The sequence below is a fragment of the Barbus barbus genome (assembly GCF_936440315.1).
Source record: "Barbus barbus genome assembly, chromosome: 15".
NCBI classification, from domain to species: Eukaryota; Metazoa; Chordata; class Actinopteri; order Cypriniformes; family Cyprinidae; genus Barbus; species Barbus barbus.
In genome coordinates, this window is record NC_136743.1 from 12,692,588 (window position 1) to 12,709,897 (window position 17,310).

Here is a 17,310-nt window from a genome sequence, read left to right on the forward strand (position 1 = left end):
CGCGAGCTCGTCTCCATAGGAACAGGAATGTTTACAGTGATACAGGAAGCTACGATTGTTCTGGTGAGTATCCGCCTGTGGTGAATGCTGAAGTTATAAAACTACTGTATATGCTTGCACAAATGTATGCCATCTTAAATCTTACTCAGATCAAATTGTTTCATTGTCCTAATGGGTTAAAGCAACCAAATATTAGATAAACGTTTTATTGCAAAAATTCATTAATCAGGTCATGATTGTGTACGAATTAACGTATGTTCATTTACCATGTTCTTTCCCTTCGTTCAGTGTATCAGAGCATTTGAATACTGTATGAGGTTTTTTTTTTTACGTATGAAGGACTATATTTATTTATTTATGTACTTGGTTACACTTTATTTTAAGGTGTCCTTGTTACAGTGCAATTATACTTTTAAGTACTGGGTAATATTAATTAACTCGCTATATGGTTACGGTTAGGATTAGGGCTTGGCTTGGTTACGTGCATGTAATTATGCACAATTTATTGTTTTTAGAATAACTTAGCAACTACATGTAACATGCGTAACAACAACACCTTAAAATAAAGTGTTACCATGTATTTATTTCCAGCTAGGTTCCCTCCAGTATGGACACACCGAATGCACACCAGTGATGAGCTTTTGTGCTCAGATCTGGTAATATGGACAATTTCCAACGCCAACAATCTGTGTGGAATTTAGTGAAGGAAAATGTTCCCTGCTCTGAGCTTCCTGAGATCCGAGCTGTACTGGGAGACACACTGATTGATACGTACGCAGAGTTATATTCAGAGGTAAATAAATCATATTTATGCATCAGATTGTCTGGCAAGACAAAACAAGTGCTTGCTGAAAGTACGTACTGTATATGGTAGGCATATAATTTAAAAAATAACTGCAAGGTCCAGACTACATAATTCATGCCATCTCCTTTTGATGTTTAATACAGTCCCTATATTTTCCTTTTGAACGGCAAGTGGGAACATCCCTCGAGGTGGTGACTGCATATTTTTATTTATTTAAGTTAGATTAGGGATTGGTAACATTAAAAATGCTTTTTTAATCTATTTAAAAATTGTGCAAATAAGCAATACTCTTTTGAAAGACCTGAGAGAGCTTTGCTTAAAGTTTAGATAATGTTAGGCTCATACAATTTTGTGCTCTGCATTCATATGCATTTGTGTTTTATAATTTTATGCACATAATTACAAAAATTCTCCATGAGCAAGTAACCTAGTATGCACTGATACGTAACTCTAAACTGGCTTTGAATTACAGCTCCCAAGAGTGCATTATCTGGCAGATCCTAAGTGCATGGAATGCAAACCTCACTTGTTTCAGATCCGATTCTTTTTAAGATAAATTGTCTCTTACAAACTGCAAAGGCTCTCACTATATGCAGCAGACAGCAACGTGCATATGGAAATAGTGGGTGGAAACTTGTCTATGGAAGACATATGTGATTCCTCCTTCCTCTAAACACTAAATAGGATTTATGATCTTCTGTTTAAAACCCCCTTCGGACACACCAGATAAGGACATCTGAATGTGTGTTGAAGCTAAAAAATCAACGCAAATAATAATAGCGATCATGATAATGAATCGTCTGATCAAATGCAACCAAGGGCTTCGTACCTTGTCAGTAAGTCTGGCGGTAAACAGTTTTTAAATTTTTCTTCTTTTGAATTCCAGTAATGTTTGTAACTAATATAACGCAGACAAAGAACAAAACTAAGAATCTTGTTTATCTGTCAGTTTCCCTCCCTCCCTGTCTCTCTTTTGCCTCAGAGCTTATCCCTGAGAACATTTATTCAGTAAAAAGATGAAAGTCAATAAACAAGAAAAAAAAATTTTTTCTTTAGTATCAAAGTTTGCATTAGCTCACCCACATTTTTAAGCCTGCGTCCTCGCAGAAATGTTTCTCTGGTGGCTCTGCACATCAAACCTGGTTCTGCAGAAGCTGCAATGGAAATAAGAAGAAGCCGGCCTGTGTTCAGCAGAGTTACTTAGGCTGGAGTTGGTTTCATGCAGGCACAGCAGGATCAAAATTCTCAGGGAGCTAGTTTTACTCTTTGCCTTCGACAAGCTTTGAAGTGTATTTTCAGAGTTCGAGGGAAACTTGAAAGTCCCGAGACAGGTGTGGAAATTGGTAATAGAGTGCAGACATTGTCTGCCAGTGCAGTGAAAGGTTTTCATTTCCCTCTCTGGCTTTTCACCTCGCGTGGGGCATTTGTGAGAATAACACATGGATTTTCCCTCAAATTTCCAGTTCCTTACGCACATTTCTCTTCAACTCAGCAGAGATTAGAGACGCGTGTGATCGGATGTTAACCAACTGGCTGCATTTCTCTACTTGTAGAGAAGCTTGTAACAGGGATTTGGAAAGTGCATTTTATACAAAGCTGAGCCAAACAATGCTCTCCTGTAACACTTTACTCTGCTGACCTCTTCTAGGTGGAGATGTGGGAGAAGATTTGGCAGGAGCTCCATTGCTCAGAGAAGGGCAGCAGGCCAGAAGCCCCCATATTCCCTCTGGCTGACCCCCCGGCTGTTAAAGAGCTGCTAAAAGCAGAGATTCAGTTGTTGCTGCTCACACTGAGAGAGAAAGCAGCCAGACAGGGCAGGTGAGGAAGATACAGCATTAAAACATTACTGTTGGTACTCTACTGTAACACCGACAGACATCAAGCCTCAAACATTAATTAAAATCTATTAAAGCTAACACAATTAACATTAACTATCATAACTCTGTGAGACTTTGGGTGGATATTTTTATATATAATCTTTAAATTCATTAAAGATTATTCAACAGTGTTAATTATTAGTTTTTTTGTGCATTGTATTGGGTAATCAAAAAAAACAAACAACTGAGGATAATAATATCCTATATCAACAGACACTGTTCAATTTAAAAAAATCGATCAATAAAAACCTATATTGGACAAAAATATCATGCCTCCCTACAATGCAGTAATGGTTTGATGTAACTTTATTACTTATAACATTAACTGTAATTTGTAGTAATTATTCAATAGATTCCAAATGAGATCTTCCATTTGAAAATCTGCAACTGTTAAGTCTCCTTTACGGATCCCATGTTATAATTGCTTTCCCTCTCTTGACAAATGAATGTTCTGACCTTAATGAAGACCCCAAGTATTCTTTTCAGCAGACTGGGAGTGAGATCATAGGTCATGGCTTTGCTTTTGTAAAGTAGTATTGCTTTAAAGAATGCTTGCTGATAAATCATTGACTTTTAAAGCTAAAGAGCTGTTACTGTTTTAGTCCAATTAAGTGAATCAGTTACGTCAGCAGTAAAGAATATGCTTGGTTTGTTTGACAGGACATTTTCTGTTTGCTTCTGAATTTGTAGCAATTTATGATTACAGTTCAATTTGTTGCCTAGTGACTTGTCTTAAGGGTTCTTTGTTACAACACAGGCTTTTTGTGGCTCCTTGTCTAATATAACAATGCACTGGGAAAAAGATATTTACAGGTACCAGTCTGGCAGGAGAGCCTCTCTCAGCAACCAGCTAGACAGTGAAAAGAATGTCTACACAAGGTCTTCTTTTGAAAGGTTTTTAATGTATCACTGTATCACAAAGAAAACATTTCATGGGTTAACAATTTACATTATTCTTTTCAGAGGCTGTAGATCACTTTTTGGGCCAATTTATACTGTACTTCACTCTTAGTAGATAAAAAAAGCTCTCTTTTCAGCCATGTCTTATCAGGAGCAGGTGTTTGGCAAGTACAGAACAACAAAAAAAACACTTTAATTCATTCTCAAATTGCTGAAACAAATTGGCTTCATCACCCAGAAACAAATGTTGCATATGAGCGTTGGGGTGTGTAAACTTGTTTGGTTTCAATTTCAGCTTTTGTTTGTGTGTTACCAAATTTCTTGGTTGACGTCATTTAGCTGTTGATCTGCTTTGAGGACAAATCTGGATTACTTCTCTTTCATATTGCTCCAGGTTTGGAGCTTTCCCGCCACCTGATGCTGGCCAAAGCAGGAAACCGTTGACTCAATGCTGTTTTAATGGGCAAGAAAGCTTTTTGAAAGGAATTGATTTAATGGATCTAGTTAGCGCCACTTTTTTCCCCTCTCGGCCGATGGCCTCCCCTCCCTCCTGTGTGGTCTAAGCCCTTGTCTGCATGATTTGTTGTGGCTGTATGGAGTCAAGCTGCACCTGTTTCTTTATGCTAGGTCTCCTCCGTTCAATGGGCATTGAAAGAGAACCTTAGTTCATGTGTGAACTGCGAGCGGCTGAGACTTTAAAAGCCGACCAAAGGAAGGTTCTTAAATCTCTGGAGAGTGATACCACAACAATCAGCGCAGGAAGGCTGGAAAGAGATTGTTGTGTGAAAGTTGTGTGCACTGCGTATTTCACATGTAGGTAATTTATCAGTGCAGATGGAGGGGCGGATTTGAAAGGGCCTCTTTTTTTTACTTTGATACACTGAGGGATTTTTCCTTTCTCCTCTTTTTGATGTGGCGGCTCCTCTGTGCCATCTTTGTTGGCAGGAGTGGGTCTCCTCCCTTCTCTGTGAACACCGCTAAGCTGCTTACTGATCTGGGCCCACAATGTAGCCTCTGTTCCTGTCAGTACATCATCTATATGCGCCGAGCAGAGATGGGCGTCAGACCTCTGCTTGTATTGCACACATTCAGTCAGAGATGCTAGTTAACGTCTTCTGGATCTTTTCATCAGACTACAAAAGTCCCACAAAGATGTAAACTGTATCCTGTCAGTGCTAAAGAAGAAAGCGGGGAAGATGTGAGCAGGGGTGGGCTGAAAGTGATGCACAGCTTTACGGTCTGAATAATGGCTGCGAGTGAGAAAGGACCATCTGCTTGCCTCATCTTTGTTGTATTTCTGGCTATTCAGACGTTTTCCTGTAATATAGCTCTTCTGCCTCATATGTTTGTATAAATAGTTTAAAAGGAAGTAGTTAAAAAGTTCTTGTTGTTTATAAAGAAATGAATGGAAATGCTTAATGATGGCTAAACTGAAGCTGTCAATTATATATACAATTGTTAATACATTTAAGCTTCAATTAAGATGTATTTATTTAATGCATTTCCAAATGCAAACCTTTGTGTTTAGTTTACAATAACATTTCAAAGTGGACTGTAACATTAAGTCCAAGCTTGATTTATGGTTAGAAAACTTGGCTGTTCTTACTATTTCTATAGATAGATAGATAGATACATACTATAGAAATATATATATATTTTTTTTTTATATCTATCATATATATATTTTACCCAAAACTGTTTTCTTACAATAGAGTGCTTTCACTTGTTCTATTTATTGTAGTGTAGTATTTTTAAGGGCCAGAGACCGAAGTTTATTATTCAAGTATGAATTGCTTGACTTTCTCAACAATTCAACAGTCTGCTGTATTATTAGTGCTGTGTTTTGAATGGACATATGGGGTGTTGAATAAAATGTTGTATGTATGTTCCAAGAAATTCTGAAGTCTTTTAAGTTAGTAAAACCAGCTTGCTAGGTCAGTGTTTTCCAAATGTATGTGTTAAAGGCAAATATGGCACCCCTATAGCTCCATCAGTAAGGCTTGACACCAAATCAGAAATGTGTTCCTGCTAATTGATATTATTTTGGATATAATTCAGCATCTTTGTTCATTTTTAGTGCATTCTTAAACAAGAAAAAAAAATCAATACTATGAAGAAAGGGACTCTCCAAATATCTTCTCTACTTAATTAGACACCTGAGCTATTTTGCCTTTCATGAGTTTCTTGAAAAAGACCTAACAGTGCATTTATATATAAATTAAATCCAATTATTTCTGTTCTATCATTTTAACAAGGCAAGTCACTGTTTGGCAGTCACTGTGGTAGATGATCACAGTGAAACTGTGCTGGCACTGTCCAATTTCACCATTCTGCCATTCTCACTGTAAGTAATGTGTCTCAGGGATGAAGAGGAGGTCATGGCCCAGTACAGTCCTAGTGTGGTGAGTTACGCACTGGGCAGCAGTAGCACACAGAGACAAGGGAGGCCAGGCATCTGGTGTGAAACGAAATCAACTTCCAGGTCCCTGTCAAGTCTGAGCGAGACTAGAAGCAGGTTGGTGTTTCAGAAATATGTATCTGTGAGTGTAGTTCTTCATGAATAATGTTGATAAATTGATTAATACTCTTTTTTTCAGGTCAGTCTCCAGCCTCTCGTCTCACTCCAGCTGTGAAGAAGAAATCAAGGCCTTGAGACACAAGTTAAACATCACCCATATAGATGAGGTTGTGACCCATCTCAGGTGAGGGCATGTGGTCTCTTTAGTCAGTAACTGAACATTGTTGCACCCTTGAGGGAACTGTGGGAAGGGACACTATTCGAAGGGTCTCTTTACATGAAAGTGAGGGAGTGAATATGGCGGTATGCACCTGAACAAGATGGTTGCGACCTGCCAATAAAACCAGAGAGAGAGAGGGAGTGAATCACTTTACAAGGAAGTCACTTTAAGGAAATAATTTTGCTGTCTTCATGTCTTTGGTGGTGCATTCTCACGGTTTATTTTAAAAACATACTTTATCTTACCTGGAATTTTAAAATGATCAGTTGCTCACTTTATCAGTGGGAAATATTCCTTACATATTTGCATTTATATCTTTATGTTCACCAAGTGTCACACAAAAACCTCTAAAATAAATATAAAAAAGCATACTTTTGAAATTCATTTTTAAGACTGCCGTTCAAAAGCAAGTTTTTAAAAGGTTTTTGAAAGAAGTCTGCTTGCCAAGTCTGCATTTCTTTGGTCTAAAATGTGGTGATGTGCAACAGCGATCGTGTATTCGAGCATTCGGCCGTGACAGCGATGATCGATCATGAAAACGATGATCGTGGGGAAAAAAAAAATTCTGATTGGTTATAGCAGCACTTTGGGCGGCACCCTAAGCTCTGATTGTTTAGCTTGCAACAGCATGCAATCCAAAATATAGACGTGAGAAGAGAGAGCTGCATGGCTTTGAAGTCACATAGTGATGTCTGGGTTAGCTACATACATATCTGCTTAATCTAATATAGGCATACATCAATTCAAATAGTTTTTTCTACTTCGTATGGCTTCGAAAACATGCAGGCGATTTTAGGAATCACTTGATAATGTAGATGAAAATATAGCACAAATCTGCCGTAAACATTAATGGCATAAGCATTATAATGAGAACTTTATACTTAATAGGATATCACGGCGGGGGCTCTCTCTCTCTCTCTCTCGCGCTATAGCGCGTAACTTAAAGTTCAATTGAAGTTCCAACGTAAATAAGTTGATGTAGCCTACTTGCAAAGTTACTTATAGTCACTAGAATGTCTGTTGGGGGCCCATCAAAATAAAGTGTTTGCAAATATTGAGCAAAGAATAATTTATCTAAGACGTGAATGACGTAGTTGACGTAGTTGCAAAGTTACTTATAGTTATTAAAATAAGCAACTTTGCAGCTACATGTCAACTACCATTTCTTTTTTAAATTATACTGACCTTAATTTTTTTGATCGAGTCAATCTGTCTGGATAGATATACAGGTATGTACTGCATCTTTCAGAGAGCTCACTTCAAGTGCTCTGCCCTTTGGAGTGAGTAGAGCACAGAAAATCTCAATTTCAAATGGAAGTCACCCAGAGTGCGAGTAAAAGCTATTATAACTGAGGATTGCTTTGAGCTTATTATAAAAACTATGAACAACACAGTAAAATGTCAGACCTAATTCCATGCATGCAACAAATGCAATTACTTTTTTATCAAGCAGATAATATTGGAATCATTTGTTTACACCTGAGGCCATGTACATAATGTAATGACTTTTTAGCCAGCAAGATTGTCCGTTTGCAGTTTGATCCTGTTGTGCAGTGAAGTTAATATTGTGGAACACACATTCCTCAGGGCAGAATTCTCCCTTCTTTGCTCAATATGTGCTCATGCTGACAGTGGATGCAGACCAGACAGGCTCCTTTTTGTGCAAACATGCTGTTGTGAGAATACAGTTTTGGACTGCCTCACCGTCCTTGCTTTTTGCCTCTTTCCAAGTCTGCTCATGCTCACACACACCTTCATCTAGGATTATATTACCTACTGCTGGTTTGAAATCGGCGTCTACATTTGTAAGCACATACATATGCTACCAGTCAAATGTTTGGACACGCTTGACTGAACTAGTTTCTCTTGATCTTAAAAAACTTTCTGAAGTTCTAAGCTTAAATGCTCGAATTTAAATTGGCTACAAAATTTGTTAATTTGAAATGAATAAAATAGTAATTTGTTCACATTATTTTATGAAGTTATAATGCATTTATTATTATTGATTTAGTATTATTATTTAGTATTATTTAGTATTTAGTCAGAAGACTACAGAGGGTAGTCCGGACTGCTGAGCGAATCATTGGTACAACCCTCCCCACTCTCCAAGAACTGTACTCATCCAGAGTGAGCAAAAGGGCTGGTAAAATCACTCTGGACCCCTCACATCCAGCACACTCCCTCTTTGAACTGCTACCGTCTGGTCGACGCTACAGAGCTCTGAGCACCAGAACAGCCAGACACAGGAACAGTTTCTTTCCTCAAGCAATCCATCTCATGAATAACCGTGGAACACACAACTCTATTATACATTATTTATTCACCACACATACTTATTTTTTCATTTCAAATTTGCACATATCAGACCTGTAAACACATAATTGTCTATATTATATATTGTGTTTTTGCTATTTTGTACATTGCCTATTTGGATATTATTCTTTTATTATCTGTGTCCTGTCTGTTGCACTGTGGAGCTTCTGTCACTACAACAAATTCCTAAACATACCTGGCCAATAAAGCTCATTCTGATTATATATACATTTTATTTATATAAACTAAAGGTTTGAATTCATTTATTTTTAAGTTATATATAAATACACACACACGTTCAGTATATATTTTGAAAATATTTACATGTGTATATACATTTATATATTTATATTATTATATTTTATATTATATATAAATATATTTAATATATAAACATACAAATATATACATGCATGTGTTTGTTTTTATATATACATAATAAATATTCACAGTACACACTCATATTTTATGTAAACAAAAACTTTTATTTAATCGTGATTAATCGTTTGACAGCACAAATATATATATATAATTATTTATATAAACTAAAGGTTTGAATTTATTTAATTTTATTTAATAAATGAATAATGTTTTATTAAATAGGTATTTAACCATATTAAATCATATTCATTATTTTTTACTATTTACTAATATTTTTTATTATTATAATTGTTTTTTAAATACCATGTGCTTTTAATTGCTAATATGACTTTCATACAGTACATCTTACAAGGGAGGAGACTCTCTTGAAGTTCCTCTCTCACTCTGTCCTTAAGCCTGTCTCTTTCAGTCCAACTTCCCTTTTACTCTTCAGACCCCTTTCTCAATTCTTTACCACTCTCTCTTCCCTGCCTCCCATCCTCTCCTTCTCCACCCAGCCAAGAGGAATGCAAACAGTAAGTCCTGCTCAGCGGGGCAGTGGGTATTGAGATAGAGGGAGGGGAACTGAAGCGAGCAGCCCGATCTATCCCTCCATCAGAACAAAAGACCTCATTGTGAGCAAATGAATACCAGACCCCGACATATGTAAGATTCCTTGGCCTTAAAAGAAAAGGGAATGGAGTTTAAGTGACTACAAAGGTTATGTAACAGACAAGTACGCCAGTTTTCGGTCCTCACTTATCTGGAAAAGAGTTCCCGGTGCAGTGTCCAGTTCAGATAAAAACTCTTTTTACTTATTTAACTTGTTTAAGGGTAATTGAAAATGTCATGTTTTTTTATGAAGTACTTAAATGAGAAGCAGTCCCCTATTTCTTGGCAGTCCATAATGGCGTAGAATTTAAATAGTTATTTATGGTTGCCATTATGAACATAATTATTTGAATTTTATTTTTAGTACCATTTAAAATGATGGCTTTTTTGTTTGTTTATATTTTTCCCAATCCACTTGAAGTCTGTTGATTTAGACTACATATTTAGACTTGATCCTTTATAATAGAAGGTCTTGTTTGATTGACAGGTCAGTCATAACTGAAGAATCTGAAGCACTGAAAAGAGACACGCAGGTCCTGCAGGTAAGCAATCATTTTGCCAATAAATACTGGTTTTGATTGCATTTAATAACATGTTTTGAATCTGCACTGGGAGGGTGGAAGAATTAAAAAAAATAAAAAAAATAAAAATATATATATATATATATATATATATATATATATATATATATATATATATATATATATATTCTGAGCACTTTGTGGTTTCTGCATAGAAAAAAACATGGCTTTCTGATTGGTCAATGATCAGATCTCCCTTCTTAGCTGCACCATTTGTTTTTTTATTGTGAAAGAAGTATTGCAAGACATAAAAGCAAGTTTCATCCTCATAAGATTAGTGCAGATCATAGTTAATTAATATGGTAATTTTCCAAACCCAGCTCCGATTGCTGTAACACTGTGGAACTGCTTTTGCTGAATAAACAAACTGCTTATTAATTGTTTTCAATTATCTTAGTTTGGTGCAAATGAAAAATGCAGAGCAAATTTGTACATTGACTCTCCTTAAGTTTCTGCCTTTGGGAATGAGAGAGCTGCCCTTATATTTGCTTATATTTTAATTAAGAAACAAATGTAGCACTTTACATTACAGTGTCCAAGTTAGTGTAATTGACCTACTATAGTAATCTCAATAGTACTTTTATTTGCTGAGGATTGGTTACTAGGATCATTGTTATTGTAGTATTATTTATATACTATTAATAATATTTTAAATTTATTTGATCAAATATAGTTTAAGATATAGTATTCTTATTATTTGCTTTTGTTTTAGTTTTTTTATTTTTATTTTAATTTCAGTTTTAGTTTCAGTAATTTTAGTACTTCATTTTAAATACTTTATTTCAGTTAATTGCCAAGGCAGCATTTTTCATTTTTGTACGTTTAAGCTTTTTCATCTAATATTTTGTTTGATTTCAAAATATTTGAAATGATTTTTAATAGTTTTAGTTTTTAAAGCACTCCTCCAAGTCTCAATGACTGGCTTCCAGATATGACTTAGGTCTATCCTTCAGTGTATGTCTGTTTTGTTTTGTTTTGTTTTATTATAATCTTAAGAGAATTTATTCAGTTCCCTCAGCCTAAGTGTGAAAAATAATAATAAATTCTAACCTTAGCAATAACTATGAAAATATCTACTAATAACAACATGTAATTATGTACAGAACCACTTAGTACATACTTCTATAATTGCACAGTGTGAACACTAATGTAAAGTGTGAAATAAATAACAGTTGTTCCTTTTGATGTGTTACACATGCAGCTGGCAAATGCATAATCATGCATCAGCTACCAGCATATGTTTTTCATAACGGATCACGAAGCATTTCTACTATGTCTGAAAACTCATATGTTAAACTAGCTCCTAAAGATCTAGAGCTGATTGGTGCAGGAAGCTTTCCATCCATGCATCTAAACACTGATCTTCTCTCAATCAGCCAGAGGACCTTCAGGTTTCCACTGAACCTCATGTCATCCAAACTTCTCTTTTGTAAAAGTACAGAGCTCAGCCACAGATGCCAAGAAAATGAGAGCACCATTTGTTTTTGTTTAACACACACATGCACACTATTTGAAGCATTCTATCCAGACGACTGGACACATACGGTTGACATGCTGTAAAAATCCCGTCCACCACCCACTGTGAAATCTCATTCTGCTACACGTTAAGCATCACATATGTTCTGATTGGCTGTGATTACGTCATGTCACACAGCACGTAAGTTTCACGTTCGGGGTGGACAGACAAATTACTTCTTGATGGACACTTGTCTCATCAAACTGCACTGCTCTTGAAGGTCACCTAAATCGACAGGCACATTATTGACAGTGCCAAACCAGGGCATAGTGTTCCCTCTGGACTGGAATGTGTACTGTCCCATACCTTTACATTTGATGCTGAAGAAATGAAACAGTTCCTCTGGCGTACATAGTCTTTGGGGAGAAGTCAATTTAATCTGAACACTGTTAATCAGAATATTAGTGTCAGCCAAGAATTTAATTTGAATTTAGACCAGTTGTTCTCAACCAGGGGCCTGGGGCCCACTGGGGGTCTCGGCACAAAGAGGGCCACGAGATGGCTTTAAATTGTTTAAAATAATAAAACAGCTTTAAAATAAGCCAAAAATCAAGACGTAAACTGACATCATATTTCTAATTCACAATTTTCTTCCTGCAATAAGAACCACTAGACCAGGGTTTCCATAGTCTTAGAAAACTTTTGAAAGTGTGATAGACCTGGAAAAGTCATGGAAATAAGTTTATTTGTTTAAAACATGGCTGTAAATGTGCCAGAATTAACCAAAAAAGGCTATTTTTTAATCTGTAGACCCCCTTTAGACCTCGTATTTAAAATATATATATATATATTTTATGTTTTAAATATTTTATTCAATTTCTGTTTTGAGAAAAATTATTAGTAAACGCATAATCATGCATGACTGGAAAAATCATAAATTTATGAATGCATTACTTGTAAACTCTGAAAAACTTTATGAAATTATGAATTTAATTTGTTTTAATTTGAAATATTTACATATTTACCACAGCAGTGTTGAGATACTATTAGGTTTTGTTAATATATTGAAATAGATGTTGTTTTAAGAAAAGTGTTTTTCTTTTTTGGTCATTTTTATATGTGGTTTTTATTTAATTAAAGTTGGTTTATTTAGTTTCAGTCATTTTAGTACTTCAATATCAAATGCCTTGGCAACTAGCTGAAATAATGTTTATTTCAGTTAATGTGGTCACACTTTATTTTAAGGTCCAATTATTGCTATTAACAAACCATTAACGACGACTTTTGCCTCAATAACCTCCTAATTTGCTGCTTATTAATAGTTCGTAAGGTAGTTGTTAAGTTTAGGTATTGTGTAGTATTAGGGATGCAGAATATGTGCTTTATAAGTACTAATAAACAGCCAATATCTTAATATTATCTTAATGCTAATAAGCAACTAGTGAGAATTGGTCCCAATACTAAAGTGTTACCGTTAATGTTTATTTCAAGTAATTGTTTACTTAGCGATAATAACCCTGACCCACAGACATCCACTCATCTGACTCTTGGCTATACTCAGTGTGGAGGGAGTGTGTCAGTGGGCATCCTGCCTCTCTCTGCTCTTAGATTTCAGTGACTGGCCTCATACTGTAACTGTGGCTGTGGTATTTCTTTTCCAGCTGGATTCTGGGGTTTCTCCTGCTGCCCACAGACCACAGGGCTAAAATGAATAGTCTCCTGTACACTGGCAGTGTGGACACTCTCCTCAGAGAGCGGAGTTCTGTTTGTTTTTGTTTCATTTAAAAGGATGAGAGTATAAAGCATGTGCTGGACAGTAAGCATGACTCTACATGATATAGCAGTGACTCAGAGCAAACAAACCGAGGCAGCAGGCAGATTGGTGTAATAATAGTACTCCTATGCCATATAACTTGTGGGCTAATGGAGATCCATGGCTTTGCAGTGAAAGCATGTGGTTTGAAGTTCAGTTTTAAGAGCTCAGTCTCAGTGGAGCAGTTCTGTGGAATCATTTAGTGCAGTGTGAGCTCTGGATCTGCTTCAACCACACAATTATAATGAAGCTTGAAAGACAAAGCCTGACTAAATCTGTCACTTTTTCCATTCTGAATTTGAGCTGCATTTATTTGATCGAAAATACAATAAAAACAGCAATATTGTGAAATACTCCAGTCTTCAGTGTCACATGATCCTTCAAAAATCATTCTAATATTCTTATTTGGTGCTCAAGAATTGAATTATTATTATTAATAATAATGAAAATAGTTGTGCTGCTCAGGATTCTCTGATAAATAGAAAGTCTTTTCTGTCAATTCTGATCAATTTAATGTGTCCTTGCTGCATAAAAAAGTTAATTTCTTAAAAACAACAAAAACTTAACATTTTTTGTTTTGTATACACAAAAAGAAAAAGGAAGAAAAAAAGGTAACTGTATTTTAAGGTGTCTTTGTTACACATGTACTTATTATATTAACAATAAATGATGCATAATTACATGTAAGTAACCCTTAGCCAAACACTAAACGTAACCATATAGTAAGTATATGTAGTTAATTAATATTACTCAGTACTTAAATGTATAATTACACTGTAACAAGGACACCTTCAAATAAACCAGCCAGCCTAAGATGGTTTGCTGCTTTGCTCTCACAGGGTGGTCTGTTGACTGGATTTAGAAGGGTTTTTGTTTTCACCAGGTCAGATTGGGAGACTAATTGAGTACTCAGCTAAACACCAGCATGGCCAGGCTGGGAGACTTTAAACCAGCAACCAAACTCTGCCTTAAAACTTAGTGGAGAAAATGAAAGTATCATGGTGGGAGTAGAAATCCTTTGACTTGTTTTGATGTGTTTTATCACAGGAAAACCTTGAGACTGAGAGAGCCAGTGCTCAGACACAACCTGTATCTCCAGAACCCAGTGTAGCAGGTATGTGGTTATTAATCTTGAGTTTTCATGCAATTCTGTCTCAGACAAAAGCGTACTGACAGACTGAGCTAAAACAAGACTGCATACTCAACAATACCCTGCAGTCTCTTTTGTTGAGCCATCCTAATGCATAATTTTTCCTAATAAACAATACATCATAATGACCATTAAATCATCTCGTTATAAATATTTGAATGTCTCCAGATGTGAAGTGGCCTTTTGAATTGTGTATCACCACCATCTAGTGGTTCACCACTGAAGCACTTTTTCGTTTTTTTAACTCCTTAGTCTGATGAAAAACGGTCAGCCCATGTGATGTGCAGTTACTGTTGAATGTATAGACAAGAACTCTTTCATTAAAAAAACTGAGGTAAACAAGATAAATCAGTAATTCTGCCGTTTCAAAGAAAAATGGTTTTACAACTACTCATAAGCACAATTTGTCAGTAAGCAAGATTACAATCTTCAATCTGCTCAGACCAGAATGCTTTTCATTGAAAGTAATAAAGCAGAATTCTCTCTCTTTTTTAATAGAATTTAATTTTTCCCAAGGTGATTGTAAAAAGGTTTGTGGTTGAGCAGACTATCACTGATTTCTTGCTTTCTCTTTTGGCTTTCAGAGCTCAAAGAGGAACGGAGACTCATTCAGAGGGATCTGAACAAACAGAGATTAATAAGCGGCTCCCACAACACAAATAATCAGAGTACCAGAAACCCACAAATCCACACAAGGTCAGATCAGCTTTCTAGAATAAGGCATTGTATTGGTCTTGAAAAAAATGCCAAGTCATGTAGCTAATCCAATGGATCTCCTTTTGGAGTGTGTGTGTACATTTAAAAATGTATGTTTAGGCTATATATATTGTTTTTTTTCTTCTTTTATAGGGAGACACGCAAACCTGCTCTCGCTGCAAATTATTTGGAAGGACTAAAACCATTAAACTCAACAGTGTCCTATTTGAAACCATGTCCACCCAGAGACCTAAACCACATCAGGAATGATCCGCCACTAATGAGCTCCTCAAGTGCTCAATCCACAATCCCTATTTCTGATTTGGATCAAGGAGACAAAGAGTGCAAGTACAGAGGAAATTCACCAAGAGCTTCAGCCTTCAGACTGATTCCAGCTGCCTCAGTCAAAGCATCCGGATCCGTCAGAGACTTCTTCCTGAAGATGGAGGTGACGAAAAGTAGTGACCTAGTCTGTCTCCAGCCCACTTCTCCTGCAGTGCAGACAACAGCCAGCAGGGGACAGAGGGGGAGCAGACAGCTGAGTCTTCCTCAGCCTGACCGTCTGCTCAGTTCTCTGTGAGAATCACTGTGTATGCTGCTCTTCACACGGTCAGACATTTTATCTGTTCAATGTACATAGGAAAAAAAACACAACGATAAAACACAAACCACAATCTGGTCTTTAAAATAAACTTTATTTACCATTTCAAATCGAACAGTTTACAGCTGACATGACTAAGACAATTTCAATGCTGTTTGGCCCTAAAATTGAAAAGACACACGGTTAGATACTGTACGTTTGCTAAAGTACTGAGCTCATGTCATTGTGCTTGTCATTCTACTTGTTTTGTATTGCCATGAGCACAGAAGTACACTCACACAACTGTAAAGACATTGCTTCTTTTAGGATGCAGGACATGGGAGAGAAAGGTTTTATTTTATGCATTATTTTCAGTTTCTTTCAAACATATTTTTAAAGTGTCATAACAACATGAAAATACATGATACTGTTGACATTAACCAAAAGAATTCACAATTTCAGCTGAGATATGCTGAATCTTTTTATATTTTAAATACAGCAATAAAACTGTGCTCAATGGATATTTCCATCTTGGACCTAGAGGTATGTTTGTTCACCAAATTCTAGTATTTCTGTTTTTGCTTGTTCCAAACACAACCCTGACATGTTTCTTTTAAGGTGTATGCCGTCACAATTAAATTTACAAATTAGGAGCAAAGTCCATTTAAAAGTGTTCAGTTCTTCTCAGAAACATTATATACCCAAATACAATTCCGTTATTCAATTTTGATCATTTTAAATGCATTTCAAAAATATTCAAAGATCGCAATATGTGTTAAAACATTCTTTCCAGGTAATCAAATGTGATTTCTCCGTTTCCTTTACATTGTGCATAATACATGAAACTGGATCACAGGTAGACAGAAATGTTTGCAGCACTACTAATACACTTGTGTACAATACTGAGATGAAGATATAACATTGTTGGCTTTAGACTGTGTCCTCCATCAATAAACAATTTCTGTTTGACCAGACGCTGATGAAAAATGCATTCCTGTATTTTTCAAGTTTCAGTAAAAAGCCTTAGTTTGGCAATGAGTTTGAGATCAGCTGACTTGAGGAGGTTTAGGGGAAAAACATGTAGTGTCACTGAACATAGCTAAAAAGGATTACAACTGATGGTAAAATACAGTTTTAGTACTATAAAAATAAAAAGGAAAAAATCTCTAACAAAGGTAGATTCTGCTTGTTAAATGGCAAAAACTGATAATTACATACTGATTAAAATTACATGACATCAATAGTGACACTAACATGAACTAGGTTTGACTCAGCAGTTGAATGTCCACTACACAGAAACACTCTGTACACATAACATTAGCTACGTTACAATAAGAAAAAGTAAAAACAACTAAAAATAAACCCCACTACAGCAACCCACCCTGATAAAAACAGAAAACAAACATACACATCAGTTGAGTTTGTCTTT

At 36.0% G+C, this 17,310-nt stretch overlaps 1 protein-coding gene across 2 annotated transcripts; it reads left to right on the forward strand.

Annotated features, from left to right (window-relative positions):
• Positions 1–29: 29 nt before the first annotated feature.
• Positions 30–16,863, forward strand: LOC306881184 (uncharacterized protein). Of its 2 annotated transcripts, XM_079435132.1 has the most exons (10): positions 34–63; positions 385–423; positions 592–793; positions 2,454–2,623; positions 5,945–6,097; positions 6,180–6,284; positions 10,093–10,147; positions 14,503–14,569; positions 15,190–15,301; positions 15,455–16,863. In XM_079435132.1, exons 3-10 carry the CDS (start codon positions 662–664, stop codon positions 15,879–15,881), a joined length of 1,221 nt encoding a protein of 406 aa, XP_079291258.1. In that variant the 5' UTR covers positions 34–63; positions 385–423; positions 592–661; the 3' UTR covers positions 15,882–16,863. The 2 variants fall into 2 exon arrangements, with proteins under 2 accessions (XP_079291257.1, XP_079291258.1); XM_079435131.1 differs by lacking the exon at positions 385–423 and having other exon boundaries at positions 30–63.
• The last annotated feature ends 447 nt before the right edge of the window (positions 16,864–17,310 follow it).